General features: G+C 46.3%; 1 protein-coding gene across 1 annotated transcript in view; it reads left to right on the top strand.

The window, feature by feature from the left end:
- Positions 1-22,083, top strand: part of DICER1 (dicer 1, ribonuclease III) — a 2,611,056-nt gene that overhangs the window by 987,928 nt on the left and 1,601,045 nt on the right. Inside the window, exons 10-11 of the mRNA XM_069637684.1 lie at positions 15,267-15,509; positions 15,781-15,932. Of these exons, the coding sequence (XP_069493785.1) occupies positions 15,267-15,509; positions 15,781-15,932 (395 nt within the window). The remainder of the gene's footprint in view (positions 1-15,266; positions 15,510-15,780; positions 15,933-22,083) is intronic.

Below are 22,083 nucleotides of genomic sequence, written 5' to 3' on the forward strand. Positions count from 1 at the left end.
GCCTCATGGCATCCTGCATTCTTCTGGTGCCAGAGTCCAGGCTGCGAATGAGTTCTCTTCAGTGGGCACTCGATGCAATGGTCGCAGTTCTCCGGCAGGATGTCGGACCCCGGTCGCCCAGGATCTTCTGTGGTGGGCCATCGAAGGATATCTGTTCAGAGGGGCTCTGTTTTGGCAACCATGGCCGGAGGTGACGATCGTGACGGATGCATCCCTCACTGGTTGGGGAGCTCATGCCAAAGAGCTGACGGTCAGCGGTCGTTGGTCTCCGTCAGAGTCCAGACTCCACATCAATCTGTTAGAGCTACAGGCTGTCAGGCTAGCCCTGAAGGCTTGTCTGCCATCTGTAGGGGGGAAGAATGCCCTGATTATGACGGACAATACAGTGGCCGTACACTACCTCAACAAAAAGGGGGGGCAGGGTCACTCCCACTGTACAGGGAGGCGATGCAGCTCTGGTTCTGGGCCATCCAGCAGGAAATTTCGATCTCGGCAGTTCATCTGGCCGGAGACGAAAACACGGTGGCGGACGCCCTAAGCAGGCAGAGCATGGTCTCTCACGAGTGGGAGCTGGCTCAGGAAGTTCTTTTGGAGATCTTCGCCCTTTGGGGAACCCCGCAAGTGGATCTCTTTGCCGCCAGTGTCAACCGGAAGTGTGAAAGATTCTGCTCGTGGAAATTTCCTCCAAGAGGAGCCTTAGGGGAGGCGTTTGTAGTAGAGTGGTCCTTCCCACTGCTGTACGTGTTCCCTCCAGTCTCCGTCATTCCGCAGGTGTTGCAGAGGTTCGGTTCCCGGATGATCCTCATTGCTCCGGCATGGGCCAGCAGAGCGTGGTACCCGGACCTTCTAGACATGTCCATCTGCCCTCCACGCTGTCTTCCCTACCGAGACGATCTGCTCTCACGGGAGGGGGGTCGAGTTCTCCATCCAGAGGTCAAGTCTCTCAGCCTTCATGCTTGGTATCTGAAAGGCTGAGATATAAGGATTGGGACCTACCCAGAAGACGTGATGGAGGTGTTGCTTTCGGCCAGGAGGCCCGCAACGAAATCCCTGTAACGTTGCCGTTGGAAGAAGTTCTGCGACGGGTGCAGAGTACATAATGTGGATCCTTTGCAATGTTCTATTCCTTTTGGTTTTGATTTTTTTGCTTTCTTTAGCCCACAAGGGCCTGAAAGTAGGTACCATTAAGGGTTACCTGGCGGCACTGTCCATATTTAAGCGCTTGTCTGAGGAATGTTCTTATTTCAAAATTCCTTTGGTTTCTCAGTTCTTGAAAGGGCTAACTCATGTGTTTCCACCGTCACCTTTCCAGGTGCCGGGATGGGATTTGAATTTGGTTTTAAAGTTCCTAATGGGAGCTCCGTTTGAGCCCTTACATTCTTGTCCTTTGAGACTGTTGTCCTTTAAAACTATTTTTAGTTGCGGTTACTTTGTGAGTGAGTGAGTTGCAGGCACATTCCACCAAACCACCCTTCACTGTGTTCCATAAGGACAGGGTTGTCCTGAGGGTACGGCCTTCCTTTCTTCCGAAGGTTGTGTTGGAATTTCATCTGAGCCAGAAGGTAATTCTCCGGCATTCTATCCTCCTCCACATCCTGTTAAGGAAGAGGAGAGGCTCCATAGGTTGGATCCTAGGAGAGCTTTAAGTTTCTACATCTCAAGCATGTCCCGGGTCAGAGTGGACGATCAGCTCTTTGTAGGGTACGCTGGAAGGCGTTTGGGACAAGCTGTTACTAAGCAGTCCTTGTCCAGATGGATTTTCTTGACAATCTTTGAATGTTATCGTTTGGCGGGTTTACGGGCCCATTTGTCATGCCTGCATGCCCTAAACCTAAACATCAGAGACCTCATGCTCACACTGCACACAGAACAGCCAGACCGTTCTACACCCACTGGAGCCTCTTCAGCAAACTCCTGGGGAAGCGTCCTTTTTAACAAAAGCACACACGGTTGTTAGGGAGAATTCTCTCTTTAGGCTGAATTTCCTAACCTAGTGAGTCCCCCAGCAGCTTTGCTGGATTTCTGGAGTTTGTTTTTTTTCTCCAGCCAAGAGTGAGACTCTTTTTCTCCCACTCTTGGACATGATTTATGGTGTTCCTTTGACTGTTCATGTGTTTTATGGGCTATGGGGTCCTTTACTCCATAGGGCCTCATGTGTTTTTACTATGTGTGTTACACAGCACCCTCCGTGCAGTGACACAGGGGTGTCATAGTGACACCCCACCATAGACTCCATTCCCTGGGACTGACTACTACTGTCTCCCAGGGCATGTAAAGTCACCATTGGCTTTACTAGTCCCAAATTATGAACAGAAACCAGTACAAACCATCATATTGTGGACGTACTGGTCGGGGCAATTCGATTGCCCCGGGGTCTGTTAGTCGAGGGGGCACATCTCCGTCCCCCCTGATCGAGTTTTGGCTGGTGGCAGTGGATACTACTTTTTATATTCGACCGCAAATATATCCCTATGGGATTTTCACATTGTTCGAGGCTACCAACTTTAATTATTTAATTCTCATAGCCTCGAACATACCGCCGGTTTATTTATTTAATATTAATTTGCCGGTTGGTATTTTTTGCCAGGACTCGATTCTAAAATGGCGTTTGTGTTCTCTTCTGTGACTCCAACCCAAGTCGAGCCCTTTGTTCCACTTTTGGCGTGCTTCTCCACAGAAGCCTCCAAAAGTGGTGCCACTCTCTGGGTACCACAGAGGGTGTGGGAGGGGGTTTAGGCACCCTGGACTGAGTTACCTTGGTAACTCAAGTCGCACTCTTGTGTGATTGGCCCAAGTGGTGAGCCGGCCGGCTCACCACTTAGCATGTTTGATTGACAGCTAGGCTGAGTGAATGGGGGTGTGCTGCATAAAAGCAGGGCTTTGGGGACCGGAACTTCAGAAGTCACCACAGGACCTGAGAATCCGACGAGGGAGAAGCTGAGCCGACCTACCACGACGACACCACCGGTGGAGCCCTGCGGAACCGACTCACCACTTCCCGATGACAGAGAAGATCTCCCGGCTGGAGAGGCTTCTTCCCCTGACTGGTGGGCACAACCAGTTTACCTTCTTTTCCTCGCATCCCAGGACGTCTTGTGGTCGAATTGCCCATGCCAAGCACCCAGGCAACCGGATAGCCACTTACCACTGGACTGCGAATAAAAGGACCGCTCCTTTTACCTGAGAACTCCGCAGCTGGTTTCTTCCCTGGCAGTGCAACAGACTCCTGTCTTCCTCCCCAACGAGATCCTCTCTTCCCCCGGACAAAGCACTGACTTGCATCCGCTGCCAGGAACAACTGCCCCGCTGGAGTATTCTCACCACTTTAAGGTACCGTGTCCGCCAGGCCTCCCTTTCTAAAGATTGCTACAAGGTAATAATAATCCCTTAACCTTCTGGACTGGGCTGGCCGCCTTGACCATCTAACTGGTCCCTTTCTTTGGTCCAACTCTTTCTGAACCTTTTCAAGACTTTTGTGCACTTCAACCGTGTGACCTTGGACACATTTCGTTCTGATCCTCTTAAAGTGGATCCGGCCTTCTGAACTCTAACTTCACGGTTTTACTTTGCCTTCCTCACTTGTTGGGTTCTTGTGAAAGTGTTGGGATCTGTTTCAAATTATACTCTGCTTTTCTCTCCCTTTTTAAAACTAATTATTAGAGTGCCATCTGCGTTAAGCGCTCACCGCTGTCTGAAAATAAGTGGGGCTTTACTTAAGAATTGTCTAATATTCTTTTAAGGGAGTGTATATCTTTTAGTGACCGTGTTTTTGAATTGCTTACCATTAGTGCCTGTGTGTTTTACTAGATGTGGTTTTAAATAAATAATTATATCTCTTTTACACCAAGCTCTGGTCAGTGTTTACTTGTTCTACTGTGTTCTTTTGACCTATTGTGTATACTGCCTAACTCTTCTTGAGGGAAGTCTGACTGCTCAGCCACAGCTACCAAGTGAATCTGTGTGGTACAGACTGCTACCAAGTGGGTTTACTGGCAAACGCCTGTAGTCTTAAATGTGTTGCAGTAGTCCCAGAGGGAACTGCATAGGTTTCTGCCTAACAACGGTACACTTATTCTTTCTTTAGTTTATCGTCAGAGAAGCTTCTGTTCCTTTAAATCGGAACATGTCACATGGTTTTTGGAAGACGTACGCGTTACGCGAGTCATCACGTTACTTGTACATAAACCCGGAAGAGTTTTGGGTTCCTTGCTTCTGATCGTTTTTTCATTCGAAGCTTGGAGTTGTGTCCCGCAGCTTCGCTCTATTTTTTCCTGACAGCGTTATAGTGCCTTCGTTGGCAGTATTCTCCTCTCATTCTCCCAAAGGACTCAGCTAGATATTCCAGTCAGTGGCCTTTCTCTCAGCCTGTCATTTTACTCCATTTCCGTTAAGGGCTTACCTGTCATTTTATTAAGGGACCTTGACTTTCCTTCCTCCAAATCCACTGAGGTTTTCCATTCTGGACCAGTGCACTGAACTTAAGGACGCTACCCTGAGTGCACCAACCTGTCTCTAGTGCGGCCCTCGTTCCGTTCGGGGTAGTTCCCGTACTAACAACCTTCCCTATTTCGTTGTTTCCTTGGAGTACCTTGGATTTTGCATTCTGCTGGGGACTGTTCCTATCACAGGTTAGTGTTGTTTAGTAAGCTTGTAACATTCAGATTGGGTTTGGTATATACTAAAGTCAATCTCATTTCTTTTTACAGTCCTGTGATCTTGGTCTCTTACACGCCCTTTCCACTAATTACTCTCTTTAGCTTTCATTTTCACCCAGCTAGAGAGTGACATTAGTTGGAAGGTCTGATTCTCAAAGGACATCGTCCTACTCCTCTTCGCTACGGGGCAAGTCTTACTGTATCCTTTTCCATCTGTATCCTTTCATTGGTGTACTAGTGTTGTTGTAACAGAACAGAAGCCTTAAATGGAGGGCTCTGACCCCTTAACTGTCCTCACTCAGCTGGTGGCGGATTTAAGGCAGGAAATGATTACAGCTCAGGATACTTTGCGGCATCGCATGGACATCTTACAAGACGCCATGCATGCATCCCCTCAAGGGATGGCTAGTCCGGAACCGGTTGCCTCTGGTTCAGGTCTCCCAGTTTCCCCAAGAGAATCAGTACAGGTGTTGATGCCGACTCAATTTCCTTTGGCTCCACCAGAGAGGTTCACAGGAGACCCCAAGACATATCGTACTTTTGTGAATCAGTGTCGTCTCCACTTCTTGTGTAGACCCAGTTCCTTTCCGGATTTGACTACAAAAGCAGCTTTTGTGTTGTCACATTTAGGGGGTACTGCAGCAGCATGGGCAAACCCGTTACTTGAATCCAACAGCCCGCTCTTGTACGATTGCGATGCATTATCTGCAATGAGTAGAGTCTTTGATATGTGTTACGCAATGCAGGCAACTGACTTGGAACTGTTGAATTTACAACAAGGCACTCAATCCTTGTTGGCTTATCTTGCTCGATTCAATCAGTTGACGGCAGAAACACAATGGCCGCAAGATAAGCGGACTGCTGTCTTTTATAAGGGTTTATCAGATGAACTCAAAGACGCCTTGTCAACAGTTCCTGTAGTCCCTACAGGGTTCACAGAGCTAGTAGATCTCATCCTTCAGATGGATGCGTGAAGATCTGCTAGAAAGGGGGAAAAGTACCCTTCTTGACCGCCCAGTGATCCCGAACCTATGCAAATCGCAGCAATTTGTGGCCGCTGAGCGTGAAAACCGTCGCAAAACAATCTGTGTATGTATTGCGGTTCTGCCGAACACTTGCTGGTTGCATGTCCTAAAAAACAGTTAAAAAGACGGGAAACGCCAAAGCTCGACAATAGTGGGGGTCCCTGTGTCGAGTGCCAAGTCGGACTCCATTTCACATCCATCCTCTTCCATCATTACGGAAGTGTCACTGGCCTTCCATGGCATCACTGTTCAAACCAAGGCAATGATAGACTCAGGCGCATCTGATAGCTACATTGATGTTACCTTTGCCAGACAGTCTGCCGTTCCCATGGTTGTCAAACCAGTACCTGAATCGGTCAACACAGTGGATGGTTCCGCCTTATCTTCCGGCATGGTAACTGAAGAAACTATACCCCTTAAGGTATCCTTACCTGATGGGCATACTGAAAACCTGGTCTTTGACGTGATCGCTGCACCTCAATACCCATTGATCCTGGGTCTGTCTTTGCTCAGACTACACAATCCCATCATAGATTGGGTCGCTGGTCACATTCAATATCCCTCTGAACATTGTAACAAAAGTTGTTTCCAGGAAACTGAGGTCGTACACACTCCTGTCTTGGCCTTTCTTGCAGGAGTACAGCACATAGGGGAGCTAGTTCTACACAAGGACTCAGTCCCTAGAGAATACATCACCTATGCAGATGTGTTTGATAAAGGCAAGGCGGAGCTGCTACCACCTCATCGACAATATGATTGTCCCATTGAGCTGGTTGCTGGGTCTAAGATACCAACAGGACGAGTGTTTTCACTCACTCAGCAGGAGGATGCTGTTCTAAAGGAGTACCTAGATAAAGCCTTAGAAATCGGCTTTTTACGTCCCTCACAATCTCCTGCTGCCTCTCCATTATTTTTCGTCCCAAAAAAAGAAGGGGACTTGAGACTCTGCATTGATTATAGAGCCCTCAATGCCATAACTAAAAAAAAACAGTATCCGTTGCCCTTAATCAATGTCCCTTTGGACCAATTGGGTTCTTCAGTCATCTTCACAAAACTGGATTTACGGGGTTCGTACAATCTTGTTCGTATCCGAAGGGGTGACGAGTGGAAGACCGCATTCAAGACCCGTTACGGTCTTTTTGAATACCTCGTCATGCCCTTCGGCTTGTGCAATGCCCCCGCAACATTCCAGTATTTTATTAATGACATTTTCAGAGACTACATTGATCAATTTGTAGTCATCTATCTAGACGACATCCTGATTTATTCTGCTTCTCCTGAAGAACTTGTTATTCATGTCTCTAAAGTCCTTCAGAGACTGAGAGACATCCATCTGTTTGTTAAGGCAGAAAAGTGTGTTTTTCACACCCAAGAAGTAGAATTTTTGGGGTATGATATCACCAGCCAAGGAGTCTGAATGAGTCAATCAAAAGTCAAGGCCATACTTGATTGGCCGGTACCTGTTTCCATCAAGACCCTGCAATCTTTTCTTGGTTTTTCGAACTTTTACAGAAGATTCATACACTCTTTTTCTAAGGTTGTGGCACCCCTTACAGCCTTGACCAGTTCAAAAAGAGTTTTTCACTGGAGGCCAGCTGCACAGAAGGCATTTGATCAGCTCAAGGAAGCTTTTACCATGGCCCCGGTCTTGCAGCACCCCAATCCGGATATGCCATTCAAAGTAGTAGCGGATGCTTCCAATTTGGCCATTGGTGCTATATTGTCCCAGACGTGTACTGACACTGGGGCAGAACATCCAGTGGCATTTTTCTCTCGTAAACTGGCTCCCTATGAATGCAATTACACCGTAGCAGAGAAAGAGTTGTTGGCTATTAAAGACGCTCTCCTCACATGGCGGCATCACCTACTTGGGGCAAAACATCCTGTATCTGTCTATTCCGATCATCGCAATCTTCAGGCCATCAAGACTATGAAGTGCCTTACTGCACGCCAGGCACGATGACCTTCGTTTTTTCTCAATTTGACTTCCGTATCTCGTACAGGCCTTCCAGAGACCATATTAAAGCTGATGCACTATTGTGTCTTCATACAGGGATGAACGGGATTGACACAAAAAATCCTCCTTTATTGGCAGACAATGTCATATGCAGTTGTTCTGTCCAGCCCTCCTTGAAACAGGAGATAACAAATTGTGTTTCACAGAACCCTCAGGATGTGCAAAATCTCCATTTAGAAATCAGAGGGGGTCTTCCTTATATCAATGGTGTTTTGTATCTACCCACAGAAGTAACCCGCAATAAAGCATTAATGTGGGGTCATGATTCCTTAGTTGCAGCTCATCCCGGCCAGAAGACGACACTGGATTTACTGCAGAGATGGTGTTGGTGGCCAAAAATGGCAAGAGATGTGGTAGACTGTCTCTTCATGTGCCACATGTGCTCAATGCAAATCTTCACCAAGCAAACCAGTGGGTCTGTTGCGTCCCTTACCTGTGCCACACAAACCTTGGTACATGGTATCCATGGACTTTGTAGTCGAACTACCTCCAAGTCACGGATATGATACAGTGTGGGTAGTAGTAGACTACTTCACTAAGATGGCCTTATTCATACCCTGTCAGGGTATTCCCACTGCAAGCATGTTGGCCGATCTATTCCTGAAACATGTCTTTCGGTTTTTTGGATTACCGTCTATGGTGATCACAGATAGGGGGTCGCAGTTCGCATCCCGTTTCTGGAGAGCACTAACTTCCGCCCTTCTTATGGATGAGCGCATGTCCAGTTCCTACCATCCACAAACAGATGGTCAAACGGAACGGGTTAATGGTACTATGGAGCAATACCTAAGATGTTTATGTCTGCAGTATCAAACTACCAGGCATTCAGTGCTGCCTGCGGCAGAGTTCGCTTACAATAAATCAAGGCATACCTCAACTGGTGTTACCCCATTCTATGCACTGTATGGTCAACACCCCAGGTCTATACCCATGGATGTGGAGTCTCCTAGGAACGTTCCAAGAGCAGCTGACGAATTGGCAGCTTTAACCACGTTGCATACCAGGGTAAGAAATCAACTGGAAAAAGCACAGAAACGCTCAAAATATTACGCAGACAAACATAGAATCGTTGCTCCATCCTATAAACCGGGCATGTCTGTTTGGTTGTCAACAAAAAAACCTCAAAATTCTAGGGAAACGAAAGCTCTTACCACGTTCTGTTGGGCCGTACAAAATCAACAAGGTTCTTAATCCCGCAGTTGTTCACTTGGACCTACCCTCGCGTTGGCGGGTGCATCCAGTGTTTCACATCTCCTTGGTGAAACCATACGTCCCAGGAACTCGTTTACATGTGCGGCCATTGGCAATTTCAGTTAAAGGTTCAGACGAGTATGAGGTGCGTGCCATATTGGATATGAAATTGAGGGCAGGAGTTCCACATTATCTCATTGATTGGAAGGGGTACGGCCCTGAAGATCACTCCTGGGAATCACTATCCAACATCCATGCTCCATTGCTGCTACGCTGTTTCCATTCCTCCAGGGGTGTGGGGCGCTCTTTGGGGGATGGCACTGTCATGCTTGCATGCCCTAAACCTAAACATCAGAGACCTCATGCTCACACAGAACAGCCAGACCGTTCTACACCTACTGGAGCCTCTTCAGCAAACTCCCGGGGAAGCGTCCTTTTTAACAAAAGCACGCACGGTATACTTATTCTTTCTTCAGTTTATCGTCAGAGACGCTTCTGTTCCTTTAAATCGGAACATGTCACATGGTTTTTGGAAGACGTACGTGTTAGGGAGAATTCTCTCTTTAGGCTGAATTTCCTAACCTAGTGAGTCCCCCAGCAGCTTTGCTGGATTTCTGGAGTTTGTTTTTTACCTCCTGCCAAGAGTGAGACTCTTTTCCTCCCACTCTTGGACACGATGTATGGTATTCCTTTGACTGGTTGTGTTTTATGGGCTATGGGGTCCTTTACTCCATAGGGTCTCATGCGTTTTTCCTATGTGTGTTACACAGCACCCTCCGTGCAGTAACACAGGGGTGTCATAATGACACCCCACCATAGACTCCATACCCTGGGACTGACTACTGTCTCCCAGGGAATGTAAAGTCACCATTGGCTTTACTAGTCCCAAATTATTAACAGAAACCAGTACAAACCATCATATTGTGGTCGTACTGGTCGGGGCAATTCGATTGCCCCGGGGTCTGTTAGTCGAGGGGGCACGTCTCCGTCCCCCCTGATCGAGTTTTGGCTGGTGGCAGTGGAAACTACTTTTTATATTCGACCGCAAATATTTTCCTATGGGATTTTCCCATTGTTCGAGGCTACCAGCTTTAATTATTTAATTCTCATAGCCTCGAACATACCGCCGGTTTATTTAATTAATATTAATTCTCCGGTTGGTATTTTTTGCCAAGACTCGGTTCTAAAATGGCGTTTGTGTTCTCTTCTGTGACTCCAACCCAAGTCGAGCCCTTTGTTCCACTTTTTGGCAGGCTTCTCCACAGAAGCCTGCAAAAGTGGTGCTACTCTGTCTGGGTACCACAGGGGGTGTGGGAGGAGGTTTAGGCACCCTGGACTGAGTTACCTTGGTAACTCAAGTCGCACTCTTGTGTGATTGGCCCAAGTGGTGAGCCGGCCGGCTCACCACTTAGCATGTTTGAGTGACAGCTAGGCTGAGTGAATGGGGGTTTTCTGCATAAAAGCAGGGTTTTGGGGACTGGAACTTCAGAAGTCGCCACAGGACCTGAGAATCCGACGAGGGAGAAGCTGAGCTGACCTACCACGACGACACCACCGGTGGAGCCCTGCGGAACCGACTCACCACTTCCCGACGACAGAGAAGATCTCCCGGCTGGAGAGGCCAAGCACCCCGGCGGCCGGATAGCCATTTACCACTGAACCGCGAATCAACGGACCGCTCCTTGTACCTGAGAAACTCCGCGGCTGGTTTCTTCCTTGGCAGTGCAACGGGCCCCTGACTTCCTCCACAACGAGATCCTCTCTTCCCCCGGACGAAGCACCGACTTGCACCCGCTGCCAGGAACAACTGCCCCCTCTGGAGTGTTCTCACCACTTTAAGGTACCGTGTCCGCCAGGCCTCCCTTTCTAAAGATTGCAACAAGGTAATAATAACTCCTTAACCTTCTGGACTGGGCTGGCCACCTTAACCCTCTAACTGGTCCCTTTTCTTTGATCCAACTTCTTTTTGAACCATTACAAGACTTTTGTGCACTGCAACCATGTGACATTGGACACATTTCGTTTGGATCCTCTTAAAGCGGATCCGGCCTACTAACTCTGAATTCACGGTTTTACTTTGCCTTCCTCTCTTGCTATGTTGTTGGAAAAGTGTTGGGATCTGTTTCAATTTGTTCTCTGCTTTTCTCTCCCTTTTTAAAAACGAACTATTAGAGTGCCATCTACGTTAAGCGCTCACCGCTGTCTGTAAATAAGACTTGTCTAATTTTCTTTTAAGGGAGTGTATATCTTTTAGTGACCGTGTTTTTGAATTGCTTACTATTAGTGCCTGTGTGTTTTCCTAGATGTGGTTTTAAATAAATAATTATCTCTCTTTTACACCAAGCCCTGGTCAGTGTTTACTTGTTCTATTGTGTGCTCTTGACCTATTGTGAATACTCTATATACTGCCTAACTCTTCTTGAGGGAAGTCTGACTGCTCAGCCACAGCTACCAAGTGAATCTGTGTGGTACAGACTGCTACCAAGTGGGTTTACTGCCAAACACCTGTAGTCCTAAATCTTTTGCAGTGGTCCCAGAGGGAACTGCACAGGTTTCTGCCTAACAGTACGCGTTACGTGAGTCTTCACGTGACTTGTACATAAACCCGGAAGAGTTTCGGGTTCCTTGCTTCTGATCGTTTTTTCATTCGAAGCTTGGAGTTGTGTCCCGCAGCTTCGCTCTATTTTTTCCTGACGGCGTTATAGTGCCTCCTTTGGCAGTATCCTCCACCCATTCTCCCGGAGGACTCGGCTGTCCGTACTGCCAACCTTCCACCGCAGTTCTCAGCGGTGCATTGCTAGACAGGTTCCTACGCTCCTTCCATCCGGAGCAGTCGGCTCCTCTACTCCGCCGACTTTTCCACCGCGTTCTTCGGCGGTGCAACGGACTCCACAGCATTCACTCCAATTCCGCCTAGGAGTCGTCGGCCTATCCCCTCGCCGACAATTACATCTCATTCCCCTGCGGTGCAACACACAACAACATCAACGCTCCTTTCCATTTGGAGCCAACTGCTGACCATTCCACCACTTCACGTATCTTAAAGGTGCATAATCAGTCTTCTCAGCACGCCCACTCTACCAAAGCAAGCTATCCCCCTCCAGCTCCCATTACTCTAATACTCGGGGAACAGGGGAGCACTAGGCTAGATATTCCAGTCAGTGGCCTTTCTTTCAGCCTGTCATTTTACTCCATTCCCATTAAGGGCTTACCTGTCATTTGATTAAGGGACCTTGACTTTCCTTCCTCCAAATCCATTGAGGTTTTCCATTCCGGACCAGTGCACTGAACTTAAGGACGCTACCCTGAGTGCACCAACCCGTCTCTAGTGCGGCCCTCGTTCCGTTCGGGGTAGTTCCCATACTAAAAACCTTCCCTATTTTCTTGTTTCCTTGGAGGACCATGGATTTTGCATTCTGCTGGGGACTGTTCCTATCACAGGTTAGTGTTGTTTAGTAAGGTTGTAACATTCAGATTGGGTTTGGTATATACTAAAGTCACTCTCATTTCTTTTTACAGTCATGTGATCTTGGTCTCTTACACGCCCTTTCCACTAATTGCTCTCTTTAGCTGTCATTTTCACCCAGCTAGAGAGTGACATTAGTTGGAAGGTCTGGTTCTCAACGGACATCGTCCTACTCCTCTTCGCTACGGGGCAAGTCCGACTGTATCCTTTTCCATCAGTATCCTTTCATCGGTGTACTAGTGTTGTTTTAACACCATTCTACTATGGGTATTGTTGCCTCCACTGCACTACAGAGGGGTGTTCCGATTCGCAATATTTGCGAAGTGGCCACATGGGCCTCTGTCCATACTTTTGTAAAACATTATTCCCTGGACTCTATCCATGGGCAAGATTTGGCCTTTGGCAAGGCAGTCCTCTATTCTGCAATTTGATTGGGCATTCTAAATTTTCTAAATTCTTTTCCCACCTCCTTACGTTGGTACTGCTTTGGGAGTCTGTCAAAGATGTGGAATACGTCGGAGGAACCAATCCCTTCGACGAACAAGTTACTTTCTCACCTGGTATCGTTCTTTCGATGGGATGTTCCAACGACGTATTCCACACCGTACCCTCCCTACCTGCCCCTCTACAGAATTTCTTATGTGATTGCAGCTTACGTTTCCGCAAGGCTTTCTGTAGTCATACTGGCAGAAGATTGGTGCCACACTTTCTGGAGGAAAAACCTACAACTGAGGCTAGGGGTGTCGTGCGTCCTACTTATAACATCTGGTGATGTCGGCCGTCGGAGGAGGTCCTCGAGGGAGCATATCGACGTCATCGACGCAGGACGCCTACGCTGAAAAAAGTTTCCGAAGCAGCACAGCTCTGGTAATTACCTGTCCAAGATGTCAAAGATATGGAATACGTTGTCGGAACATCCCATCGAAAGAACGTTACCAGGTAAGAAAGTAAATTGTTCTTTGGATACATCAGATCCTCAGAAGCAGAGACTGTTTGTAGAAAAGAGACTTAACCACCGAAGGCCATTATGTTTGAGAGCGGAACTGTTAACTCGTGCTGCGAAAGCTCGAAAGTGTGCTGTGCTCCGGAGTCCTACCTTGTCCCGTGCTCAATACGTCAGAAAGGGAGACCCCTACTACCGCAACCTGTCTTATTTGTGAACACTTCTTTCTTTTCTGTGAACCCTATCCCACACTCTTTGTTTGTATTTAGCGTAAGGAATGGCAATAGGTTTTTCTTGATATAGGCCTTTTATTTGACAAGACGCCACTCGGACTGCCTTCTTTATCATTTGATGGTTGTAGCTTTGTCATCTTAGATTTGGGTTTAGATTAGGTGTTTTTCCAACCCGCATATACAGTTTAAGAAACACCCTTGAACTGTGATCACTTGTGTCTGTCTTTACTGTTGCCACCATAGGTTCCTTACACTTAACTCTAACATCTCTCCATTTCGCTAAATGACTCTTTAAACCGACCCACATCTTGTAATTACGGACCCCCTTGGGTGACCATCGGGACGGACCATGCCACAGCGTCCCCTGACAAATAAAAGTATAAAAGCTTCCTTGGAGGCCTTCGTTGGGAAACAACTCTCATCTCCATAAAGCATGCAATTCACATTGCATCCAACATTTTTTAAATGTGTGCTGATCTCCTCCAAATCATTCTGGTGTGGGCACATTGGAATCCCCCTCACTACAGATCTAAGACCTACCACTTCCATTTCTTCCTTACATTACTCATCGTAATCGTATTTCTGATGCTTGTATCTGCTTAGATTCACATGCACCCGCCCATACTCCCCTCTTGCAGTAGAAGGTGCCTGGGGGGAAATAAAAGAAAAAAGCAGTAGATCTTTCACACCTCATGGTCTCTACTTACACTTCACATCTACAAATTGCACTCCCTCTTGTCAGAAACAAATAATCTGAAGGACCTTGACATGTGAGGGATCATGGGCACAGGCAGTGGAGTAACTTTGCTGAAAATGTTGGGGTGGACATGACATCTGAAGAAAAGGTGCCCCAGCCAAATGAATGGGGACAAAATGGTTTGCCATGAAAGTTGGGGGGGACAAACACCCCTGTCCCCCACTAAAATTACGCCCATGGGCACAGGCTACGTTACACTAGGGATAGTATTATTCACGCCCTGTTGACGCCCTTTATCGAACTACGAAAACTTCATGTGAAATACTCTCCAACTTCCACTAGATGTCGGCCTACGCAAAGCATGTGAATCTAAGCAGATCAAGCATCAGAAATACGATTATGGTGAGTAGTGTACCCCATACACAAAGACGGAGAGATGTACTAATGTCTGCTATTGTGAAGGCTTTTCGCTATTCTTCTAGTTGTAACTGTGTGTTTTTCTTTTTTTTACAGCAAACCAAAGTTGCTTCCTCTATTGTACACAGAAATTATTTTAAATAAGACTCTTGCCAGTGCCTACTGCAGAATGGGTCCCCTCATAGCAAGTCTCCAATATATTTTCTATTTTCATTGGGAATCTGCCTTAACGTTGCAAATGTTACCCTGCTATTTGACAAACCCTCCTTTGCTCTTTTAGCCAATGTTTGTTACAAAATGCTTGAAAATGACACCATTTTGCACTTGTTTTTAAAAGCATATTGCAATCACAAGGGAATACAGATTGATGCTTTATCTGCTTTAACAGAATGTCTCACTACTTTGCCAAATTGTGTGCAGATGAAATATGTGCATTCAGAAATAAATGAGCCACTATAAAATGAGCCACTTTATTCAGAAATATTAGTTAAAACATATATTGTTCTACTTTCTAATGTTTTGGTCATTAAAAGAAAGTGTTTTAGCTACATTTTTCATCCTCAGACTCTCTGGAACAATGAAGTGATCATTTTGTTCTCTCCATTTCTCAATATTTTTGCAGGTGTTAAGAAAATTTCGTGCTCATGAAACCAACTTACTTGTTGCAACAAGTATTGTGGAAGAAGGGGTTGACATACCAAAATGCAATTTGGTAGTTCGTTTTGATTTACCCACAGAGTATCGCTCTTATGTACAATCCAAAGGAAGAGCAAGAGCGCCGATTTCAAATTACATCATGCTAGCAGATTCAGACAAAATTAAAGACTTTGAAGATGACCTAAAAACGTACAAAGCTATTGAAAAGGTACACATTGATATTTCCTTGAATTAATACATTTTTATTTCAGCAAAAGGTCTTTCAAGTGAGGTGAAATTTGCGAAATCTGCAAGTTACCGGTGAAAAACTTGACCGTGCATAGTTGATGGAATTAATATAGTTTCTATAATAACACCTATTTTGTACTTTTTGGTGTATGCTCTACATACACAATGTATTTAATTTGTCTAATTATGGGTCATGTCTTCATTATAAAAAAGCACATACAATAACAGAACCTTTGTTTTAAAATATTAAGATCTTGAGGAACAAATGCTCGAAGTCCATTGGATCTAGCGAAAAAGAAATGAAGCCTCTTCTAGACGATGATGTTTTTCCACCTTATGTTTTGAGACCAGAACACAGTGGCCCAAGAGTAACAATTAACACTGCTATTGAGCACATCAATCGGTAATTACACTTTTATGTTGATGATATCCTGTAATAGCATGAACAATTGCTCTTTAGAAACCTTTTGATGCAACATATCATTTCAAGTTTTGGTTAAGATAATCTAATTGAAATCCTCAACTTCTGTCTTGCAATGTCAAAATGCTATATAAAACAATCATCAATGTTGATTAATGATGCTCACCATCATGTTCTGATATGCCCACATAGTATCTTTAAAATACTTACGTTTGTAGGTTTTAGAATGAATCTGTTTTGTGTGTACCCCATTGTGAAAACCCGCCCATATACATGGATCAACAACTGCCACACCTTTTTTGCCTTTTCTGCCAATAAGCAGGTCGGGTACGTTTTTCTTTTTCTTTGCTGTCACCTCCCCTTTGCAGTCCCTAAGGTATTTTGTTACTTCCCTTTGAACACTTCTAGTGGGGTACTTTCTTATGTTTCATCCCGGTTCACACTTAAGCATTTCCACTTGCAAGGACAAATGTCCTGACGCAGTTTACATACCAGGTTCCATTTCCTAGCCTGATATAGCTACAGAGGGGTGCCCCCAGCTACATCACAAATCTGTTAATGATCTGGTCTTACTGGAGATGGGCTTTCCTCAAAGTCTGTGCCCTTTGCCCTGCAAGGCTGGTTTAACCTCTTCCCATGGTCCCTATAAGCCATCAGTACCAATGGCTTACCCACACTTTAAAACAGGTGAACCTTGCGCAGTGTCTTTCTCTAGTTTAAAGAAGGTTTTGAACAGTTAAACTTCCTCGGTTACTACCTCCGGTCCCTGAATCTTCTTCCACCCCTGTTCTCAAGGAGTTCCACAGATAAACTTGACTGCCTTTGCATAAACAAATTTCCTATGTGCCCATTTTATGCCCTTGGGTACCTTGTGCCTTGGAAGCGTGGTGCATGGACACAAAGTACGACTAAGTGAAACACCAAAAGATTTGAAAAGATGCACAATAGTGAGCTAAAGACTCTGGGTAAGTCTCTCGTAACCAGGACTAATGTCTGGCAGAGGGACTCCCAGGACCCCCCTTGTTAATTTGCATATTTAAGTAACTTTGGGTCTCACCCTAAATTACTAGAGGAATCCAGACGTGGACCCTTGCTCACTATTCTTAGAGAGGCACAGATCCACCCTACTGATGAGGTCCAACCAGACCGAAACACGTGTCTGGGGTTTCTGTTGGTACTCTTGTTCAGAGGAGAATTGCCTAGCATTTCGGTGCTGGACTGCCCCAGGGCAGGACAAAGACTGATATGTTTGGGATATTTCTTCTCTGTGAAAGATAGTGAGCTAAAGACTCTGGGTAAGTCTCTCGTAACCAGGACTAAGGTCTGGCAGAGGGACTCCCAGGAACCCCCTTGTTAATTTGCGATTCCTGCTGGAGGCAGAGTTTGCAATTCACTTTCAATATACCTATATGATAGTAGAATCTGTTCCTGACATTTGTCAATTTGTGGGAAGAGTCCTGAATTGCCATGGAGCAACCGTATCCCAGAGAGGTCCCTGTTGAAGTTCTGCTGCGGCAACCTGCCCACTGTCTTACTCCCGACAGGAAAACAACTGTGGGATTTGCAGGCTCCAGCATTCTTAGCCTGTAGGAACTATGAGTAGCACTACCTGCTTTGACTTATGCAGACCAAATGGGTTACAAGACTCCAAGGCCTATTTGCCCCCAAAGGATGCCTTGTTGCTTGTTCTGAATGCCCTGGCATGAAAAAGCAGGTGCACCGAAAGACTGAGGGCTCTTATAGAGCCAGAGGCCTGCTGTCACAAAAGACCAAATCAAAGGAATATTCATCAAATACCTTTAGAGTCTGAGGGACCCGATGCTTGCCAGACCTGCCTGGTGGCACACCAGTTTTTCTACTGGATCTGCATAGTCGGCTATCATGCAGCTGCACCATATCCTCTCATGTCAAGTTTATCTTTAGCACATCACCTCTGTTAAAGTCTTCTTTTCTGCGTAGGATTTTTCCTTTTCTTCATCAAAATCTATACTGCCAAACTGGAGAGGCTCCACTGCTGGGCATCTTTGACTTTCATATCAACTTCCAAACCTTTTGGCAGTTCCGGTTGCTTTTCTGTCAGCAGTACAATTTACTGAATGTCTTCATATCATAAGCATTGATCGCTATGGGAGTCGTTTATTCCTGTTAGAAGAAACACCTGTTTGGGGCACATTAAGCAACTTTTTCCATCTTGGTGTCCAACGGCCCCAGTTGACCTTGAGCTTGACTCTGACCTGACTAAATCACATTCAAAGAATTGAACTGTCCATGTTAGAAAGTTAGTATAGTTCGGCGACATTCCCTTTATTGAATTTTACTACTTTTTTACTGTTCCTTTTAACTGCCTTTCCCTCTCTTGGGTGTGTTGCTTTGTATTCTTTGCCACGTTCACCGCTAGGAGAGTCAGGTGGACTTGAGGGTAACTACTTTCACACCTAAACACAAGAGCAGCGAGTTGTAACTGTGTTCATTGTGTGATTAGCTTCACATTCTCTGAAAGCTCTGAACAGCACTTCTAGGCTTTAAAAGCAATCAAAACCGTAAAATGGCAATGACCAAATTGATTGACAGCAGCTCAACGTAATGCATGTTCTCTCCTAAGACTTGACCTACAGTTCCTGTTATTCTGGACACATCCAAGGAATCTTTCAACTTCTAGAAGGGACAGTTGCGCCACTTACCATCAAGGAGCACTTATACTTAAGTGGCAGCTTCATCCCCATCAGTGGATCCTAATACCCCAGGTGGACCCCCTAGGGTTGTTCAAATCCACAAACTTTGTTATTCCCTCATTGGGCTAGTATCACCCCCTCCAGAATTTCTTCATGTGCTACTTTAGATGTTTTAAAATCATGTGATCAAGCTGGTTGAAGAGCACCAAAAGTAGAGGAGTTTAGTTTACATGCCAAAAGAAAACGGGCACCTTTACAGAATCGATTAATTTCTAACTGGTTCCTGTCCTCCTGTTTAACTCCAGATTTTAGAGGTGTTGCCACTAGATGACTGGATGTGTTGATTTGATGTATTCATGTGATGGCTAGGATGCTTATTTGTATATTTCCATCATGGAAGAGCACCAGCTATTCCTTTGGTTAGCAGTAAAGAGTTAATTACCAGTTCAGACGTTCTAATTTTCCTGCAAGTACATTTTTCTTGTGACTATAAAATCTGGCATATAAATGAGCAAGTGTCATTCCTTTTACTACAAATAACCTTGTATTGGGCCTCGTTACAAGTTTGCCAATTAATGTTAAAAGTGTCGGTAATTCAGATTACTGTCACTTTTAACTAATCTGCAAATTACAAGTAGGCAGAAACACGGTTGCCAGTAATACCGGCACTACATACTGGACCTTTTGGAATTATCGTCGATAATACCAGCAAAGTAATACCGGATGTTCAAGATCCCTGCACCGATATTACCGGCGCATTGGTGATACCCGCAAAGAGTACGGATTTGCTGGTAATACAGGCAATATTAGCCGATATTACCGGCAAATCTCTGGCAGAGATACCAAAACCTCAATGCAGCCAGTAAATGGACACAGGTGATGTCAAACAGGCTACAGGTGCACTCAATCCTCCCAGATGCACCCAGTGCACACCAGAAGAGTACTAAAGGGCCACACCTGCCCAAAAACACTTACCAACACAATCATGCTGCCACTCATTGCTGCTAACATGGACCTGGAGGTGCTCCATGCTGATTTATAGCTGCTGGAGTATCAGCATTGGCGACACGAGGCCATGGAGAGGAGGAGGAGGATGCAGATGGGGATACAGGTGGTGAGGGCGTAGCGGCATACAGTGATCCCATGCACAAGGGCCACACCATAGACCCTCATGGACATATAAATCCTACTCTGTACAGCCTTGACAGCGAGACTATCAGAGAACTCCTTGCCCACATCAAGGAGGACATAGGGAGCAGGAATCAGCATCATGACAGCCATACCACCGCTGGTAAAGCTGGTGTTGGGCCTGCACTTCCTGGCCTCTGGCACGTTCCATCATTCTATGAGCCAGCTGCATGGCATATTGCAGCCCACATTCTCCAGAGTGCTGGTGCAGGTACTGGAGGGCCCTCCTGCACCATGTGGGCCAACACATTGCCCTCCCCACTACCCTGGCACAGCTGAATACCACCAAGACCCGGTTCTCTGCCATTGTGGACATACCCAATGTGGTTGCAGCATTGGATTGCACGCATGTAAAGCTGGTGCCCTCCCATACCTCAGAGGTGGCCTACAGGAACCAGAAGCAGATCTATTCCCTCAATGTCCAGGTTACCTGTTACACCAACCTGGCCATCACACACTGCTGTGTCCAGTTCCCAGAATACACCCACAACGCTATGATCCTGTGTAACAGCACCCTGCCGGCATACATGGCGTGTCACAGGGGACAAAGGTCCTGGATGTTGGGTGAGTAAATGCACAATCCCATCTACCTTGCAGCTTGAGTGACACCCAATGGAGGTGTTAGGGGTGTAACAATCTAACAAGTGCATGTTAGAATGCGCCCTGCAAATGCAGGATCCACAGCGCACCCCTAAATTGACAGGACACAGCACACCGGGGTAGCACGTGAGTTGATATGTAGCTGTCACTGAGCGGGCCATTGCAACCTGCCGGCCCTCGTGTAAAGCCAGCATAGAAGGCTCCTGTCCCGAGCCTCATTCTTCATCTACGATCCCTTGCGGAGCAGGAGCTCCAGCACACCGTGATTGCAGGAGCATCTCCCACGGCACACCTAAGGAGAAGTAAGATAAGCCTATGAGCTTCGCAGAGGTCGCTGCAGCCATAGTGCCTACATGCTAAATTAGATTTTCATTTTGCTGCTTCAAATCTCATATATTGAGCAGTGCTTGCAGCAGCATTTTCTTTACTGCACAACTACTGTAACCTCAGCCGTTACAAAACCGCATGGGCCTGAGGAACTTCAAAGATGGCCCACGTTGTTCCACTATTGCCAGCAGACCCACGACGCATCACAGCACAGCTGATTGGTGCTCCCAGCGTCTACTAAGCCAATCCGAGGCGACCGGTAGGCGAAGCCGGCCCTCGTGTAAGGCCAGCGTAGAAGGCTCCTGTCCCGTGCCTGTCCAGAGAACTGCCAGCGGCCGAGGCCAGGACCCCTGCCCAACTTTGTTCCTGCCAACCAACGGCCTAACCCCCCCAATAAACTTGATCAGCCACATATAAACGTGTTCTTGGACAGTCGGTAAGCATTAATCTGATGTATTTGCTTTCCCCCATTTCCCGATTATACTCAATCTAGGTGTTTATGTACTAGTGCAAGTCTTTGTATACTGAAGCCCAGCATACGCCGTAATATTTGTTTACGGTACCGCCAATTTCTGTTTCATACCCAGTTCAGCCCCCTTGGAACATGTAGGACGCTCTGGACAACCTATTCCTATATGGCGACTGTTTAAGTACTCGTACTCTATGGCGTCCCGAGTCATACGTATTCCGTCAATAACCCCCAGTATTGCTCTGACACTGACTCCTCATCCGCTCCAGTCAGCTGCCAGTTTACTAACATCAGCCTTCACCAAGGAGTTCATCACATTTGTTCACAATGTGCTCTCAAACCTGTCTATCGCATGCCCACTGCTCTTAGTCTGGTGACCGCGATATCGCAAGCCTCCACACCTGCCCCCAAGTAACATACGCTGCACTCCTCACCCTTCTTGAGCTAATGCTACAACTCTGGTCACCTACTAGAACTCTCTTGCAATTAGCATTTCTCACCTGTTCCGGGTGCCACAGTATGCCGCACCCAAATACCAGCTAGGCTGAACTATATGGTATTGTATTGTACTGTACTTGATATATTTTGCTAGGCTGAACTATATGGTATTGTATTGTACTGTACTTGATATATTTTGCATGACTAATACGATTTGTATTGCGCCACAGCACGCTGTATTCATTGCATTTGGTCCACATGAGATACTGAAAATATCGTACCTTACATGCGCCCTCTAGACGCCCTCCCAAGGTTTGTCCATCACGCACGGTTACAAATGGGACCTTGTTAGATTAAAACGTACTCCTGTTTGGTTTCGACTAACAGACCCAGCCTACCTTGCCTTTGCACCTCATATGGTTCCTAGACTATACCACAG

The sequence above is a fragment of the Ambystoma mexicanum genome, chromosome 14 (genome assembly GCF_040938575.1).
Source record: "Ambystoma mexicanum isolate Mex_15411 chromosome 14, UKY_AmexF1_1, whole genome shotgun sequence".
In the NCBI taxonomy this organism is placed as follows: Eukaryota; Metazoa; Chordata; class Amphibia; order Caudata; family Ambystomatidae; genus Ambystoma; species Ambystoma mexicanum.